This window comes from Mesoplodon densirostris, chromosome 4 (genome assembly GCF_025265405.1).
Source record: "Mesoplodon densirostris isolate mMesDen1 chromosome 4, mMesDen1 primary haplotype, whole genome shotgun sequence".
In the NCBI taxonomy this organism is placed as follows: Eukaryota; Metazoa; Chordata; class Mammalia; order Artiodactyla; family Ziphiidae; genus Mesoplodon; species Mesoplodon densirostris.
Genome location: NC_082664.1, coordinates 155703804 through 155719732, shown reverse-complemented (window position 1 = coordinate 155719732; position 15929 = coordinate 155703804). Strand labels below are relative to the sequence as shown.

Here is a 15929-nt window from a genome sequence, read left to right as displayed (position 1 = left end):
ACTCATCAGGAGCATCTCATGCACCTGGCTCTTCAGGAAAAATTCATCTACCTGAAAACTTTAGGTGAACTCCTAGAAACCAGCTGTTACTCAAGCCAGGCCTCCAGGTTGTCATGGCCTTAACAGGCTACAAAATCTGCTTCAGGGAAAGTTAGTTGCACAGAAGCACTGGGTAAGAATTCAGAAGAGCCTCACAATGTAATAGGTGACTTTCCAGGTCTGGAAAATGACACAATACTTGAAGCATTGAGAGAATGCTGAGGATACTCTTGAATATAATTACCAGAAAGAGAGGGACAGCAAGTACCGTATTTCCTAAGAAAGTATTCCCACACAGAAGACTTTAGTTCCTAACATTGTGGTAAATTGTGGAAACTGTTAGCTACGCCAGCCCTCCTTTCCCTCAGTGCCACCTGCCACAGGAAGTTGATGTGATAAAGACCTCACCTGGATGGTGTAAAAAGTCAGGTCAAACCAAAGTTTTGCTCAAGTATTTTTGAGTCAGGTGAAATATTTTATGTTCAATTTATTATCATCACTATCATCATCTTTGTCATCATCATCATTGTCTCATTGTCATCATTGCCATCATCTTTGTCTCACCATCATCACCATTATTATCATCACCATCACCATCATCATCACCATCATCATTGTCTCACCATCATCACCATTATTATCATCACCATCAGCAGCAGCAGCAGCAGCATCACCAACATCACCATCGTCACCATCATTTTCATCATCACCATCATCACCAGCAGCAGCAGCAGCATTGTCATCCGATTCCTAGTGCCATTTAAATATGCAAAGAAGAGATTCAGGCTCTACCTAGGGGGAGGGCTGGGCATCCCTTGGCTGTGCTCCTCCCTCCCCCAGGCTCAGTCTCTCAGCTTGGTTCTTCCTTCCATAGATGACTCATAGGCCAGTCCAAATTGGATCTCATCAAGGACCTGGTTAGTAGTACGGTCAATAAGCTATCTAAAACCTCTCAAAAGTTTACTTTCTCCAAGGAGTACAGCAGCTTTCTTCCCAAGAGGTGGCCTCTAGGTAGTATGAATACATAGTAAAGGAACTTCAGTTCTTAGAAAGCCTGAGAAAATATACTGGAAATTACTTCAAGATCTGTAAGAGAAGGTGCCCATATAAACCCAAATGTTATTAATTATTTGGGTAATAATTTATATTAATAATTTACCCTCACTCCAGTGCAGATAAATGAAGGAGAAACACATTTTCACAAATTCTAAAACTTACATAGAAACCTTTTAAAGAAGGCATTTAGTGTTCATCCCACCATCGTGTGTGTCAATGTTGGTATCACTATGGTAGTTCATATATAATTTGTACACAAAGCAGTTAAGCATTTCTATAATACATTATAATCCTGACTAAATGTACAGACCCTTTTTTTAAAAAAGAAAAAAATAATAAATTTAATCTTCCTCTCGTTCAAGCTAGTTCTTCAAATAACTGGTGTATATGGGTGTGGAGGTGACTCTGGAAAGGAAAGGCAGGAGAGCAGTAACAGGGCATCAAGGCCCCCCTACCGTGGGCCGGTCTTTGGGTGAGGCAGACACCCCCTCACCGGGACTCTCGGCAGCAGCTCTGGGGTCCCAGGTCCCATCTCATTTAGTCCCTAAGCCTAGGAGGGAGGCACCACCACTACCCCATTTTCAGACGAACTAACTGTATCACAGTAGTTTTAAGTAGCTTTTCCAAGGCTACGCAGCTAGGAAACCATAGAGCCAGGACTAAAATCTAGATGAGGTTTGCAGCCCAGCAATTGGGCAGGATCCCACCAGCCGCCTGAGAACTAAGCATGGTTTTTACATTTTTTAATGGCTGGAAAGGGTGAGAAGAACATCTCCTGACACACGAAGGTGACATGGAACCCAAAAGTCAGTGTCTGTAAATGCAGCTCCTTCCCTGGCCCGTCTGTGCTGAGAGCTGGGCCGCAGGTCCAGTGGTCGGACCGAGACCAAACGGCTGCAGAGCCTCCGATGGTCACTGTCCAGCCCTTTGCTGTGACGCCAGCTGAGCCTGGACCAGAGGGGTTGCTGGGCCCCAGCTCCTCCCGTGTCTGTACAAGTCCGTCCCACCCGGCACTTACCTCCAAAGCTGCTTCCTCATCCTGAACGCGGGCAGTGGCACTGGGGTCACTGGAGTTGCTTCCCAATGAGCTCCCCTCTTCTTCCCCTCCCCTCGGAGCCCCCCTGTGACCACCCTGTGTCCCCCACACTGTGTCCCCAGCCCCCGTGTCTCACGCAGCTCTCGTCCCCTAGTGAGCAGCAGCAAGCACCTGGCCAGGAAGTTCCGGGGGCACCTGCGCACGAAGATCGAGTCCGGGGAGGGGACAGTGCCCGTGCGTGGCCCAGGCACGGTGCAGACGTGGGACGGCGTCCTGCTGGGCGAGCAGCTGGTCACCATGTCCTGCACGGACAAGATCGCCAGGTAAAGGCCCCCCTGTCCTCTGCACGAGTGCCGCCTGGGTGTGTGTTTGGCGGGGGGAGGGACAGGGACGGTGGTCCCAGAGGGGGTCTGGCCGGTGCTGAGGTGCACTCCGAGGTCCCGGACTCTGCCCTGTCAGCCCTGAACTCCACACCCACCACGGGACATGGCCGCCCGCTGCCCCACACACAGTTGTGCACTGGCCAGGCGCCTTCTGTACCATCACGGCCTCCCTGGAAAGCCGGACAGAGCCGCCAAAGAGGCAGGCGGGGCCGAGGAGAGGCAGGCACCCAGGGACTCAGGAGCCAGGGCAGCGGGGACCCCAGCCCCGACCCCAACCCTGACCTGAGCCTGCATGCAGAGGGGCCGTGGCCCAGGTGCACTCGGTGCCTCTGTGAGGCTCCCTAGGCTACAGGGCAGTTAAAACCTCAGCCCTGGAGAACAGGGATCCGAAATCTCGAGGGAAATTACCATACGGCTACAGGAGAAATAAGGCCTTTTACTCCCCTGGAGTGACTGCCCCCGGCCTGACTGCAATACAGCAAAGCACTGATTTCTGCATCAAAGAGAAGTGCCTGTAGTCGTCAACTAGCTCATCTTTCAGAAGGAAACGTATCCTCCTTTGTAATGTTTTCATCTATTCATGAAGTGGGGAGAAGCAGCAGTTTCCACCTTAACGGAAATTCTCTTGCTCTCCCAGGATCGCGTTGGGTCTCTAAATTAATTCTGACTCCTTAGAAAATGAAGTGAATGAATGATACAGAAGTTAAGTTTCACCGTCTCTAGGATCTTAAATGTCAACTGACAGAGAATTAAACTCGCTACAAAGCCCAGGTGATGTGGGACGTCAACAGTCCTGATACTGAAAGTGCGGCATCTCTGCACCGGTGCCAAATCGAATCTCGGAGACAGACTTTTAGGTGAAGTAGAAAAGGATAGCTTTATTGCTTTGCCAGGCAAAGAGGGACACAGCAGGCTCCTGCCTCGAAAAACTATGTGTCCCCACCCGGGAGGATTTGATGAGGGGGTTATAACAATCCTTCAAGGGGGGTTGCTGATGAGATTAGGCCTTGTGCAGGGTCTTAGGTGGTCGGGTTTCCTAACCTTGATGGGCTTCTCTGGTCCCTTTAATCTCGCCTCAGGGGGTTTCTTGGCTGCTCCTCTCTTGATTAGCAACTGTTCGAATCTGCCCTTTGGCACCCAGGGAAGGTCATGGAGGCTGCAGTCTGTTCCCTAGAAACAAGAAATGGGGGACAGAAAGGCTTTCATGCCCAGGAGCCCCATAGGCCCCCTGGTTTCATTCCCACCAGTGATGCTCTGTTTAACAAAGTCTACTTAGAAAGCACAGTCCACGTCACGTCCCTGGGCTGAGGAGGATTCTAACTGCTTTTGAGGGGGACATGCTGGGGACATTGTGATGCCCGTGGCTCTGGGCAGGCGGGGGGCCGCCCCAAATTCATCCAGGAGTTGATGCAGCTCACGGGTAGCCCTGCCAGTCACCTGTCTAGTCCCCAAATCTGGTGGCCAGGTGAGTGGTGCCCAGACGGTGGGGAACACAGTGGGGCAGGAGGGGCCTGGGGGGCATGGCACCAGGTCCCCTCCCCCCACTCAGTCCCCTGGGAGCCCAGCCCACCTTCCCAGGACTTTCCTCAGGTGTTCCCTGAACATTCTCCTCACTTTCCTCTGTCCCTGTATCTCTGTCTCACCTGCCCTACCGTCCTCCCTGAACAAGCCCACCATCTCTGCCTCTCTCCCTGCAACCCCCATGATGCCCTCCCCCTCCTCGGCCTCCCCTCCCCCTGCACCCCATGTCCTGCACTGGAATCCTATTCACCCCCACCATCTGCTTCTGCGTCTAAGGTCTGACCCTCAGGGGATCACTGGTGCCACCATGAAGGGTGCGTGCGCAGGTTAGGGTCGCGTCTCTGCAGGTGGGCACCCATCCATCGCCTAACGGGAGGCGGGAGCAGAGACGCCCAGCTCTGCAGGGGACCGAGCGAGGCTGGACTGGAGCGGAGATGGGGCAGGCGTGGGGTTTCCTTCGTGATGACAGCCGTGCTCAGAAACGCGGAGTCAGGGTGAGGCTTTCGTGGACGGGGCAGTGGAGGGGGGGCCCCCGACCATGCTGGACAGTGGGCAGGACTCACACAGGCTGAGCGGCTGGGTCAGACCTGGCCCAGGACCCAAGCATGTGGAAGGGGTCGACCCTATGGACGGAAGCTCTGTGCAACGTTCCCACAAGTCCAGTGGTCAGGGTGGCCTCCCAGGGAAAAGGGCTGCGTTATGTGAATGTCATTATCATCAAACTCACTCCAAAGATCGTGGGAACCAGGCCCAGGCTGCCCCCCCTCCCTAAACCGGGCACACAGCCGACAGAGTCTGCAAGCGCATGCAGGTCCCCAGGCTCCTGGGGGTACATCATGCTCAGCATCGTGTGGAAGCATACCTGGGGCATCACCGGGAGGTTGGAGAGTCTGACGGACCAGCACCAAATCCAGGATGCCCAGCACCACAGACTGGATGTGGGCAGAACACCCCGGCCGCAGAGAGAGCTTTCTCCCCCTTCCATGGAAAAAAACACCCGAGGCCGGAAGTGGGGATACACCAGCTACGTTTTTTCCCTTTAAAAATAATTTTTATGCTGACATAGCAGAAAACGAAATCTAATTTCTTCTCTTTGGAACAGAGTCGTTGGAATTCCCAGGAAAATTCTTGGGCCGTGAAAGTCTTTTGAAAGTGAGATTTTTGGCCGAAAAGGAATTTTAGTTAAAACCCTGGAGCAAAATACTATCTTGCAGATAAAAGCTGGTTCCAATGCTCAAGGGATAGTGGATACCTCTCCCTTGGGTGAATGGCTTCCATCCAAAACAGAACCAAACCTGAGACTCTGTGGCCACAAGATCCTAAATGCACCTAAGGCTACACGTTCTCATGCCTCCAGATAAAGGGAAAGTGTGATGGGACCATCTAGTCACACTGACTGGTGGAAACAGCCCACAGGGAGCGGCATCACACATCTGAAGTTCCCCTCACCCCCCATTAAAACATAAAAGACTGGGCTTCCCTGGTGGCGCAGTGGTTGAGAGACCGCCTGCCGATGCAGGGGACACAGGTTCGTGCCCTGGTCAGGGAAGATCCCACATGCCGCAGAGCGGCTGGGCCCGTGAGCCATGGCCGCTGGGCCTGTGCGTCTGGAGCCTGTGCTCCGCAATGGGAGAGACCACAACAGTGAGAGGCCCGTGTACTGCAAAAACAAACAAACAAACAAAAAACCCATAAAAGACAGTAAGAAACATTAGGAGACTTGAAAAGTAAAAAAGACGACCAGCCAGTATCCCAGTCGTCACCGAAAACAGCAGGCACCTTGGCTGTAAACGCCTTAACCTTTTTCCTAAACACAGGCTTTTTCCTGTCATCAGGATTTTGCTGCTTCGGGCAGTTTGCTTACAGTCCATCACTGAACACTATGATCCTGGCTCCTTTCAAAGTCACAGGCATTGAATCCACGTGCAAGGCTGGGGGCACCTCCCTGCTGCTGGATCCCTGGGTGCTCACAAGTGGTTGCTCCGTGCACCATGTTTCCAGAAATATCTCTGTGCCAAAGCGTTTTTCCAAATCTCCGAGTACAGACTTAGGACATACTCCCCAGAGTGGGGTTACGGAGCCCAGGGTATGGGGTAAACAGAAGCAGTGGGATCTCCTGATGCCCCATAGCAGGTGGCATGGGCCCAACGGTGGCCCCAAAAGATATCCTTGTCCCCAGACCCTAAACCTGTGAGTGTGGCCTTACCAGGCAGGATTAAGCCAAGGATGGTGAGAGAAGGTGGCCTCTAAATGCAGCTAGTGTATCCTCGTGAGTGAGGCCTTGGGGACCTGGAGACAGACGCCCAGAACAGGTGCACAGGGAGGCCACAGAGACAGAGGCGGGGCCCAGAGGGACGCATCCACAAGCCTCTGAGCGCCAGGTGAGTGATGCCTGGGAGTGGGGTCTCCCCGGTGCCTCCTGGCTGCCACACCTTCACCTAAGTCCTCTACCTCCAGGACCATGAGTAAATTTCCGATGTTTTAAGCCCTTCCCCACCCACCTCACCCCCTGCCCCGGGAAACCAATATAACCAGGTAGGAGACACCACTCACTTGGCTCAACTCGTGTGGTCCTTGCAAAATTACAGAACCAAAGTCAGAGTGAAATCTATTCCTAAAATGCCACTGCTCATGCCAGGCTGGTGCAGACCCAGGGCAACTGCAGAATGTGGGTTGTTTCACCAGGTCCAGGAAACTCGACCTTCAACCCACGAGTTAAGGTTGGAGGCACATCAAAGGGTTGGATTTTCCTGCAGCTCAGAGATAAAACAGACCAAGCCCTGCACCCCTGTGAGCCCAGGACAGATGACAAGTGTCACCGTGAGGCCCATGTTCCCATGGACGTGGCCTGGCTTTCTGGACATAAGAAGCCGATCTGAACTGTCACTAACAGGAAACACCAGCCACCTGAAAGGACAGGCGAACCAGGGAGGGGTTTTTGCTCTAAGAATCGAGAGGCAAGTAGCATATAAAAATCTAAATCTTCTGGAACTAATGTTCCTTTAGATATGGTTTCTAATTTTAAGCACCGGAGCTTGATTATCGATTGCAATGTGTCTTTAAATGAACAGATTAAAACTTTCTCCAGGGCTTCCCTGGTGGCGCAGTGGTTGAGAGTCCGCCTGCCGATGCAGGGGACACGGGTTCGTGCCCCGATCCCGGAAGATCCCACATGCCGCGGAGCGGCTGGGCCCGCGAGCCATGGCTGCGGAGCCTGTGTGTCCGGAGCCTGTGCTCCGCAACGGGAGAGGCCACAGCAGTGAGAGGCCCGCGTACAGCAAAAAAAAAAAAAAAAAAAAAACTTTCTCCATAAAAATGAACTGTAAAGAATTACGGATGCTCTCTGGGGATCGAGGCCCCATCTGACTCCCCGCACTGAGATCTCAGGCTGCAAGAGTACCCCCCTCTGAGAGTGAGGACCTGGCTCCGCACCCAGCCCACCTGGCAGCCGGATGGTGTTACCTACAGCTCTGCTGAAATCAGGAGGGAATGTGTTCATGCTTCCAATCTCCAAATATGGGTCATTTTAAAACCACTGCCCTTACTAAACGCCCAGCCCCAAATGTTCCCAGCTTCGTGTAATAACCACTGCTCTTCCTTTACAGAAGACTGTGGTCACCTTACTGCAGCCTTTAGGGGACACTTCACCCCATCTCCAGTGGTGAAGGTACAACCATGTATCTCAGATTGGGACTCGAACCTGGCCAAAACCCATGGTCTTTTAACTGAGATCACACACCTGGTTTCAGGATTTAACGAAGCTCAGGTTCTTGAAGTCTCATAGCAGAAAGCATTCAGTGAGAGACAAAGTGATAGGTAACAAGTGGATTTATTTAGAGAGAAACACACTCCACAGAGTGTGGGCCATCTCAGAAGGTGAGAAAGGCGTAAGGGTATGGGGTTGTCAGTTTTTATAGGGGTGGGTAATTTCATAGGCTAATGAGTAGGAGGAATATTCCAGCTATTTGGGGAAAGGAGTGGGGATTTCCCAAAATTGGGCCACCACCCACTTTTTGACCTTTATGGTCTGGCCTTGGAACTGTCCTGCGCCTGTGGGTGTGTCATTTAGCTTGCTGATGTGTTACAGTGAGCATATACTGAGGCTCAAGGTCTAGTGGAAGTTGACTTGTCTGCCATCTTGGACCCATTTGGTTCTAATCAGTTTATGTCATGTCCTTGGGCTATGTCATTCTTTTAAAAGTTGTGCCCTGCCCCTCTCCCTCCTGTTTCAAAGGTAGTGAGTGATAAACTCAGGAATATTTGTCCAACAGAAGCGTGGTAACAGTGATGACACTCCCGCATCTGCCGCCTCTGCTACCCCTGCAACAATGCTGAGACAGGGACACAGATCTGAGTCAGCAGCCATCCCCTGTCCAGCCCTCAGGACACTGCAAAGGGCTGAGAAGCACCGTGGCTGCAAAACAAACTAGAAATTAGGTGACCAGGAGACACCATGAACATTGAGGGAAAGCAGAAGAGGGGCTAAAAGACAACAAAAGACACGGAGGTCACCTGGACCTGGTAGACTGACTCCCAAGTCCATGCTGCCTGCTTTGTGCATCACCTGGCTCACAATGGAACTGCCTGGCACGCTGGAAATGCTGATGCCTGCTGCACCCAGACCAGTTCTATCCCAGCCTTGGGGGTCCTCGCAGCAGGAGGCTCCCAAAGCCCCCCAGACGAGCCCAGGGCACATGGCGTTGTACTTACAGCTGTGCCTCAGCCTGAGTCACCCAGCTGCACCGTGACCTTTCCCAATGGGTGTGACTGTGCCTCCAGGTCACGGGCAAACCTGCCCATGGACAAGGAGGGAAGTGAAGTAAGGATGGATTTTGTGATGCTCAGACCTCACTGTCATGTTGGACCCGCACCTCCTCCCAGCGGCCGTGCCTTGGGGGTGAAAACGGCAGACAGGGACCCCGACCACACACAGTCAGTCCCTGCACCCGTGCCCGCGGTTCTCAGTCTCACGCCCCGGGCGCACGGGCCAGCAGGTCTTGGGTGGGGCCCATCCTGGGACAGTCCCCGTCAGTCCTCGAGGTACAGAAATCATCTCTCAGTTAAAGAAAACAGCCTTTTTCCAAGATCTCTCCCTCACTTATCTTTGGTATTTCAGTGATTGACAAACAGACAAAAATATATTTATTTAGGGATTATCTATATTGAAAACTAGACCTGGGACTTTTTTCTCTGTCAACACTGCAGTCATGTCAGCTGTTTGAATAAAAGGAGAGGCACTTTTCCGTTCAATCCGGAATGCTGAAAACTCTCCAGTTTGTATTCAGGGCGACATTTGGTTGTATTGGTGGTGTTGGCTGAATAAGTTAAACTCCTACAGCCAGGCAAGGAGAAGGCTGATTGTCTCTTTATTGTAAAGATTATTAGGAGGAGACCAGATATAGAATTTGTTTGTCTTTAGACTTTCCTGCAGAGTCAGAGCCATTCAGATACATTCCAGAAGTTTTGTTCAAAGCCAGTCCATGGACAACCTGAAGCACAGGGATGTCCCCTCTGGAATACTCACCTCATCGTTGGAGAAGGGCTTTGTTATCAATGGGGAATGTCCATTCCCCCGTTTCTCATGCCTCCAGAAATGTGCTCCCTTTCAACACTTTTGGACACTTATTCTTTAGGAAAATCACACACTAGATCCCAAGGGCAATTCTCCACTCCTTTCTGAGAGACAGGAGGTGACTTACAGAAATGACCACAATTATTTTTTTAAGAGAAGTTATGCAAATCTGATAGACTAAAGTAAACGTTTCATAAAACCAATGACTGTTTAAATTGTAGGACTAAACTGTTTGTATATAAATATTACCTTTTATATTCCACTTGAGTTTTATGTGGGTGAGCACATTACTTTAATGACCCGCACTTAACGGAGGGGGAGCCGTTCCTCAATCCTCACCAGCCAGATGGCTGCCTCTTCTTGCATGAGATTAGAAGATGTTTCTCGCTCACCTCAATGCTTCTGAGGCAAATTAATATCGCCAGCTAAATTGCTTGTGTTTTTGGAATAAAATTTGAAGAGAATTTTTTAAGGCAATTGGTGTCACAGGTTCTCAGAGCAGACTGCTCTCTAGGTAGGCCCGCTGGTTTGAGCACTCGGTAATTAATGGAAAGAATTCTGTGTTAATTGACTGCTTCGGGAAAGGGAAATAGAATGACTCCTTATTAATCATGAAAGGAAATGTACGGCATGGAGGCACCACATTAATTGCTCTAACCGTGGAGAAATGTTAATTAATGAAAAGAATAATGATGTAAGAAATTAACTGCATAATGCTTGTGCTGATGGAGGCTGGATTTTAAGCATGTTATTTAGAGTGGAAACCACAAAATGTTGCCTTAAATAACAGATACACGGAAAGTTGTTCCACCCAAATTTACGGGGAAATGTCTGACAAGGCTCCTGTCATCTTTGCTGGCAGAAGCAAACACTCACCCAGAGCCTCATTTATGTCAAGGACCACGGCCTCGTCCTCTGATCGGGGCTCCTGAAGTCAAAGCACCCCCAGAGCCAAACGAGGTCGTTCATGTCACCACAGTAGGTCCCGCCCACTGCTGAGTTTGACAAAGGGGTGGGGAGGGAGAGTATTTTCCCCTAAACTGTAGTTAATTCAATTTCTGATATTTCCCAGCGAACATTAAGAAAAATTCCGATTCACTTTGGAGACAGAGGGTCTTTTTTTAAATCTGATTTTAAGTCCCTGAGAGAATATGTAGCTTCCCCTTCACCCGACAACTCGTTTTCCAAGAAAAGGATCCACGTTTATTCACACGCAGACCCACCGACACCCGTCCCCCCGACGGCAGAGAGGGGCTCGGGGTCACCAGGGGTCACGAGGCCAAAGCCATGCCCGGTCCAGTGTGCTGCGAGCCCCAGGCCAGCTCCCACCCCCCACCGCCAGCTGCACGATGGGGACAGTGACACCTCGGGGACAACGGGGCAGAAAGGCCCCCCCTCCTCCCCCAGGTGAGGCCAGTGAGCCAGGGCGCTGACGCCCCTCTCCCCCCAGGTGGAATGTGCTGGGCCTGCAGGGGGCGCTGCTCTGCCACTTCATCGAGCCCGTGTACCTGCACAGCATTGTGGTGGGGAGCCTGCACCACACCGGCCACCTCTCCCGGGTCATGAGCCACAGGACCGAGGACATCGGCCAGCTGCCCACCTCGTACCGGCACAACCGGCCCCTCCTCAGCGGTAAGAACAGGTCCTCAAACGTACACATCCCTCTGTCCACAGGCCCCGAGATCCCCAGGGCAGGTTCTCCCAGTCTGGCCCGTGGCCATTTAAGACTCAGCGAACAGAACTGCAGAGATCGGATACTTGAAAGGTCAGCCGGGTGCGGAGCATCTCCGGACAACGTTCCAGAGTGAAGCTGTAACAGGATGAGCCCCTCAGACATCACAGTGTCACTTTCAGGGCAGTGTCTGAAGGTGCCCAGAGAAATCCAGGCAATAAACACACGTGTCCAACAGGGCAGGGGGAACCCAGGGCCATAGGTCGCCCCCACCTGATCCAGGAGCAAATTCCTGAATGATCCCCCAGCACCAAACCTGGGAGGGGATGCTGCCCCCAGGCCGCCAGGGCCAGCCTGGGGTCGTGAGGACCAGGAGTCACACAGCCATGAACCCCTCTGGCAGCAGCTAACCTCTCAGCTCAGCGGGAGGGGGCATTGGGGAGGTAGCCCCACCCGCTGTGACCCCCGTAATTAACACGGTAATCCACTGCGGCTCCCTCCTGGGCGGTGCCTTGTCTCTGAAAGGGCTGCAAGCCGTGATCTGCGGTGGGGGGCCCTGGTGGGTGGCACGTGTAGACCCACAGCAATTGGCCCATCCGAGGCTTAGACCAGATCCCCCGAAAGAGGAGAGAGAAGATCAAAGAGCCAGTCAATGGTTGTGGTAAGAGTCAGGCCTAAGAGTTACTCCCAGGACCCTAAGATTGTTCTCAGTTAGAAAACCAGGGGCAACGATGGTGCCCACGGGGTGGCGGTAACTCACGGGGACAGCTCTCAGCCAGGCCAGCCCCCAAGAGAACACGCCTCCCCACTCCCTCAACCCTCCCACGAGAGTCACCAGCCAAGGGCAGTATCACGGACCCCAAAGCTCAGACAGGGCGGAAGAGGATGCTCCCAGTGGGGCTGGGACCGCCCAGGGCTCAGTGGCTATGCCCCAGGTTTCTTTACACACCAGACCCTGTTCCTAAAATCTAAGGCCCTCTGCCAAATCTGGGGACCACGTCAGATTCCAGGGGCTCCCAGCATCCAGGGAGGGGACTCAGCAAACTACAGCGAGGCCATGGGAGCAGGGGTCTCAGTGCCCATCCAGGACCACAGCCCCACCTTCCCTTCCCGTGACTCGGGCCGACCTGTCGTGGAGGGGGTTCCCTCACCCCCGTCCTCGCCATGAACAGTGCCTTCGGATCTGACCCAAAGCTGTGCCCATGGCTGTGGTGCCCTATGTCCTGAGCCCGGCAGGTGATGGCCACGTACAGCCTGTGGGTGGTTCTCTTGGGGAGTGGGTGCCCAGAGAGGCCTGGTCTGCACGGTGCAGCTACTCACCCTCCACGAGTCCCCCCCAGAGAACGACTCCACCATTCAGGGAAGGGACCTAACTAAACCCAGCAGCCACCCCCGTCAACGTCAAGGTGAGGCACACACCCTGTCACGCCAACCACGACAGCTGCTGTTACCTCCATTTATAAATGTGGAAATAGACTCACAGGAATTTAAGTGTGAAGATGCTCTATTTATCAACATGGAGCAAGGATTTGAACCCCGTTTAACCAGAAGGCCAAGTTCTCCCAACACACCCACTGTGACCCGTGGCAACGGCACAATTTCTTAACCACACAAGAATTAACAACACAAAGAAGGCCAGCTGAGGAGGTGGCAACATCCACCTCGTAGGAGCTGGGGATGGGAGCCTGAGACCCACGCCCGTCTCCAAGGGGCTCAGTCCTGACTCACCATCGTCAGGTGAGGGACGGGAAGGTTTGCCTCAAATTCAACGTCTATGAAACCAGAGACATTTTCTAAACGGTCAATAATTTCAGTAATTCTGATAAAATATCACTTTGGGCCCGGTTTCAATGTCTTTCTTTCCCTTTCCCTTTTCTTCTTTCTCCTGTTCTTTCTTAAAATGTTGAAGATTAATGACTTCCTGTGGTTGAGCAGCAGAAATAGCTCTGCAGTGGCCCCCAAAGACCTAGAATTCCTGGTGTGGAGCTAAAAGCAAATGTTCAGTTCTTGGGTGTCTAAGTTAAATTTAATTTCCATCTATGTTGATAAGTCAGGTGACAACTTTTCCACGTGTCCAGCTCCTTGGGTTGCCACTTGCTTCCCAGCACCAGGCTCTGCTTCCCCATGAGATGCTGCCGGGGCCCCTAGGCCCACCCACCCAGGGCCCTGAGAGGCCCCATGCAGCCGTCCAGTCTGTCCACTGGGGAACAGGAGGCTGGGAAGAGGCAGGGTGTGGATATGGGAGCAGCTGCTCAGGGGGCTGGATCCAGGGAAGGGGTCAGGAGGGGCGGGGGTGTCCAGGCTGAACATCCTGCAGCACTGTGGCCGTGAACACACACGAGACCTAGGTCCTTCTCTGCGTGATGCCAGTGGGAGCCGGGGTTGGGGGTGGAGCCAGCCCGTCAGCTGCGTGGGGAGTCGAGGGGCATGGAGGGCATGTGGCCGAGGCCCCTGGGTCAGTGCCCCTCCTCCCAGGCCACTATCCTGCATGGTTTAGCATCCTCGGCGGCCCCAGGACTCAGAAAGACCCACTCCCGGTTTAATGCTCTGCGGTCCTGAAATTCAAACCAGGGCCCAGGTTCCAGTCCCCGCTGGGCTCCAGTCACCTTGCCAGGTCGGCGCCTTGCACCCTCAGAGCTCGCTTGTTTTCACTCCATTTCGTATCTCGTCAGCCAGACTGTGACCCTGGCGTCTGCCCTGTGGGGAGCGGGCAGGCAGCAGATGCCCCGTAAACGCACGCTCTCAGCTGGCCTTTATTCGGCCCCATCTGTTCACCAGTCCACACGACAAACATCCAGAGAAAGGGGGAAACGTGGGCAGAGTGCTATTACAGGACAGCCTTGCATTTAAAATCCTTCGAATCCAAGCCCCAGTGATGGCGCTCGGGCCGGCCGTCCACCCCGTCCCACCAGCGCGGGAACCGTTTCCCGCCCGCCCAGCCAGCAGCGCTCACGCCCGGCGCCCCGTCTCTCCCAGCAGGAGTGAGTCAAGCCGAGGCGCGGCAGCCTGGGAAGTCGCCCCACTTCAGCGTGAACTGGGTGGTGGGCACGGCGGACGTGGAGGTCATCGACGCCACCACCGGGAAGCGGAGCTGCGGCCGCTCGTCCAGGCTCTGCAAGCACAGGCTCTCGGCCCGGTGGGCGCGGCTCTACGGCAAGGTCAGTGGGGCTGGACATGGGTGGGGCCCAGGGTGTGGCCGCTTGGGCAGAGCCAGGGTGACACGGGACACGCAAAGCAGCCCCTGTGTCCCTGCCCGCCCCCAGCCAACCCCAGGTGTGGCCCCTCCGAGTGGGGCCCCCGACCCGCAGCAGGGTCTCATGCTGTGGCCCCAGAAATAAGTGGAAAGGGGCTCACTGGTGAACAGCTGTGGTCAGTGCAGCCCGTGAGAAAGTCCATAGAAACTTCGGAGTCCATGTCATTCCAGTTTAGACAGAAGGAAATGGATGCCCAGAAAAGTTAGGTGTTCCCCCAATTACACGGCAGTGAGTGTCAGGGACAGACTGGCCGGCCAGTAGCAGGTGCCGCCCCCCGCCGACCACTTCCCCCGCTCACCGCACCCCTGACCCTGGCGCACAGGTGGTGAAGCCAGGCCGGGTCCTGCCCCACTGGACACAGGGGCCAGTCCCAGTCCTCCCAGTGGGCTAGCAGGCGACTCCACCTGGGACGCTGCCTTCATTCCCTCGGCCCCCTCGGCCTCACCACCCCCGCCGATTTGAGCCCCTAATCCTCCTCGAAAAAGAAAAAAATTATGCACAGCTTGTGTTGTTAATAGCAGACAAGTTCTGTGTTTATTTTTTTCATTAATCGCTCACACTTCTTGTGAAGCAAAGTCTCCCTAATTTCTACTGTTACTCTCTTTCTTTTTTTGGAATTTTATATGAAATTTTATTTATCAATAGATCAAATTAGAGAGAATAGATATTTTTCTTTGTTACTGAGGCATAATTGACATATGAACAGTGTATATATTTAAGGTGCACAACTGGATATTTTGATACGTTGTGAAATGACCCCAGAATTGTACTAATTGACTCACGCAGCCCCTCCCATCATCCGTGTGGTGAGAGGACTTAACCTGAGATCCACCCTCTTGGCAAACTCCAAGCCCACGTGATGATCTCGCTGCTTTTCTGTTTAAAGGAAGAGAGAAGGAAAAGTGACCGGCAGGCCAGTGCCTACTTGCCAGGCTTGAGCGGTCCTGCTGGTCAGGGCCCGTTCCCGGCGAGGGCTCACCCGTCCTCTCTCGTTCTGTTCCACAGCTGAGCACACGGATCCCAAGCCACGGAGACACGCCGTCCATGTACTGTGAGGCCAAGCTGGGGGCACACACCTACCAGGCTGTCAAACAGCAGCTGTTCAGAGCATTCCAGAAGGCCGGCCTGGGCACCTGGGTGAGGAAGCCGCCAGAGCAAGACCAGTTCCTACTAATGCTATGAGGCCCCGGGCCGGCCCTGCACAGTGGGTGAAGCCGTGTGTGGGTGTGGCGTGCCCTGACGGTGCTGATCTGTGCTGTGCATTCGTTTTCCTTTGGTGTTCAGAAACACGCGCGTGTCTGAAGCTCAGATGAGCAACTAGCCTTGCGTTAGGGACATGCTGCTTCTCCGACGGCCACTCTCAAGGTGCCAGGACCGAGATCGCCCACCACACCTG

The 15929-nt window shown here is 53.4% G+C and overlaps 1 protein-coding gene across 1 annotated transcript in view; it reads left to right on the top strand.

Moving 5' to 3' along the window:
* Positions 1 to 15715, top strand: part of ADARB2 (adenosine deaminase RNA specific B2 (inactive)) — a 395993-nt gene extending 380278 nt beyond the window's left edge. Inside the window, exons 7-10 of the mRNA XM_060095397.1 lie at positions 2286 to 2454; positions 11058 to 11239; positions 14259 to 14437; positions 15539 to 15715. Coding sequence (XP_059951380.1) covers positions 2286 to 2454; positions 11058 to 11239; positions 14259 to 14437; positions 15539 to 15715 — 707 coding nt within the window. The remainder of the gene's footprint in view (positions 1 to 2285; positions 2455 to 11057; positions 11240 to 14258; positions 14438 to 15538) is intronic.
* The last annotated feature ends 214 nt before the right edge of the window (positions 15716 to 15929 follow it).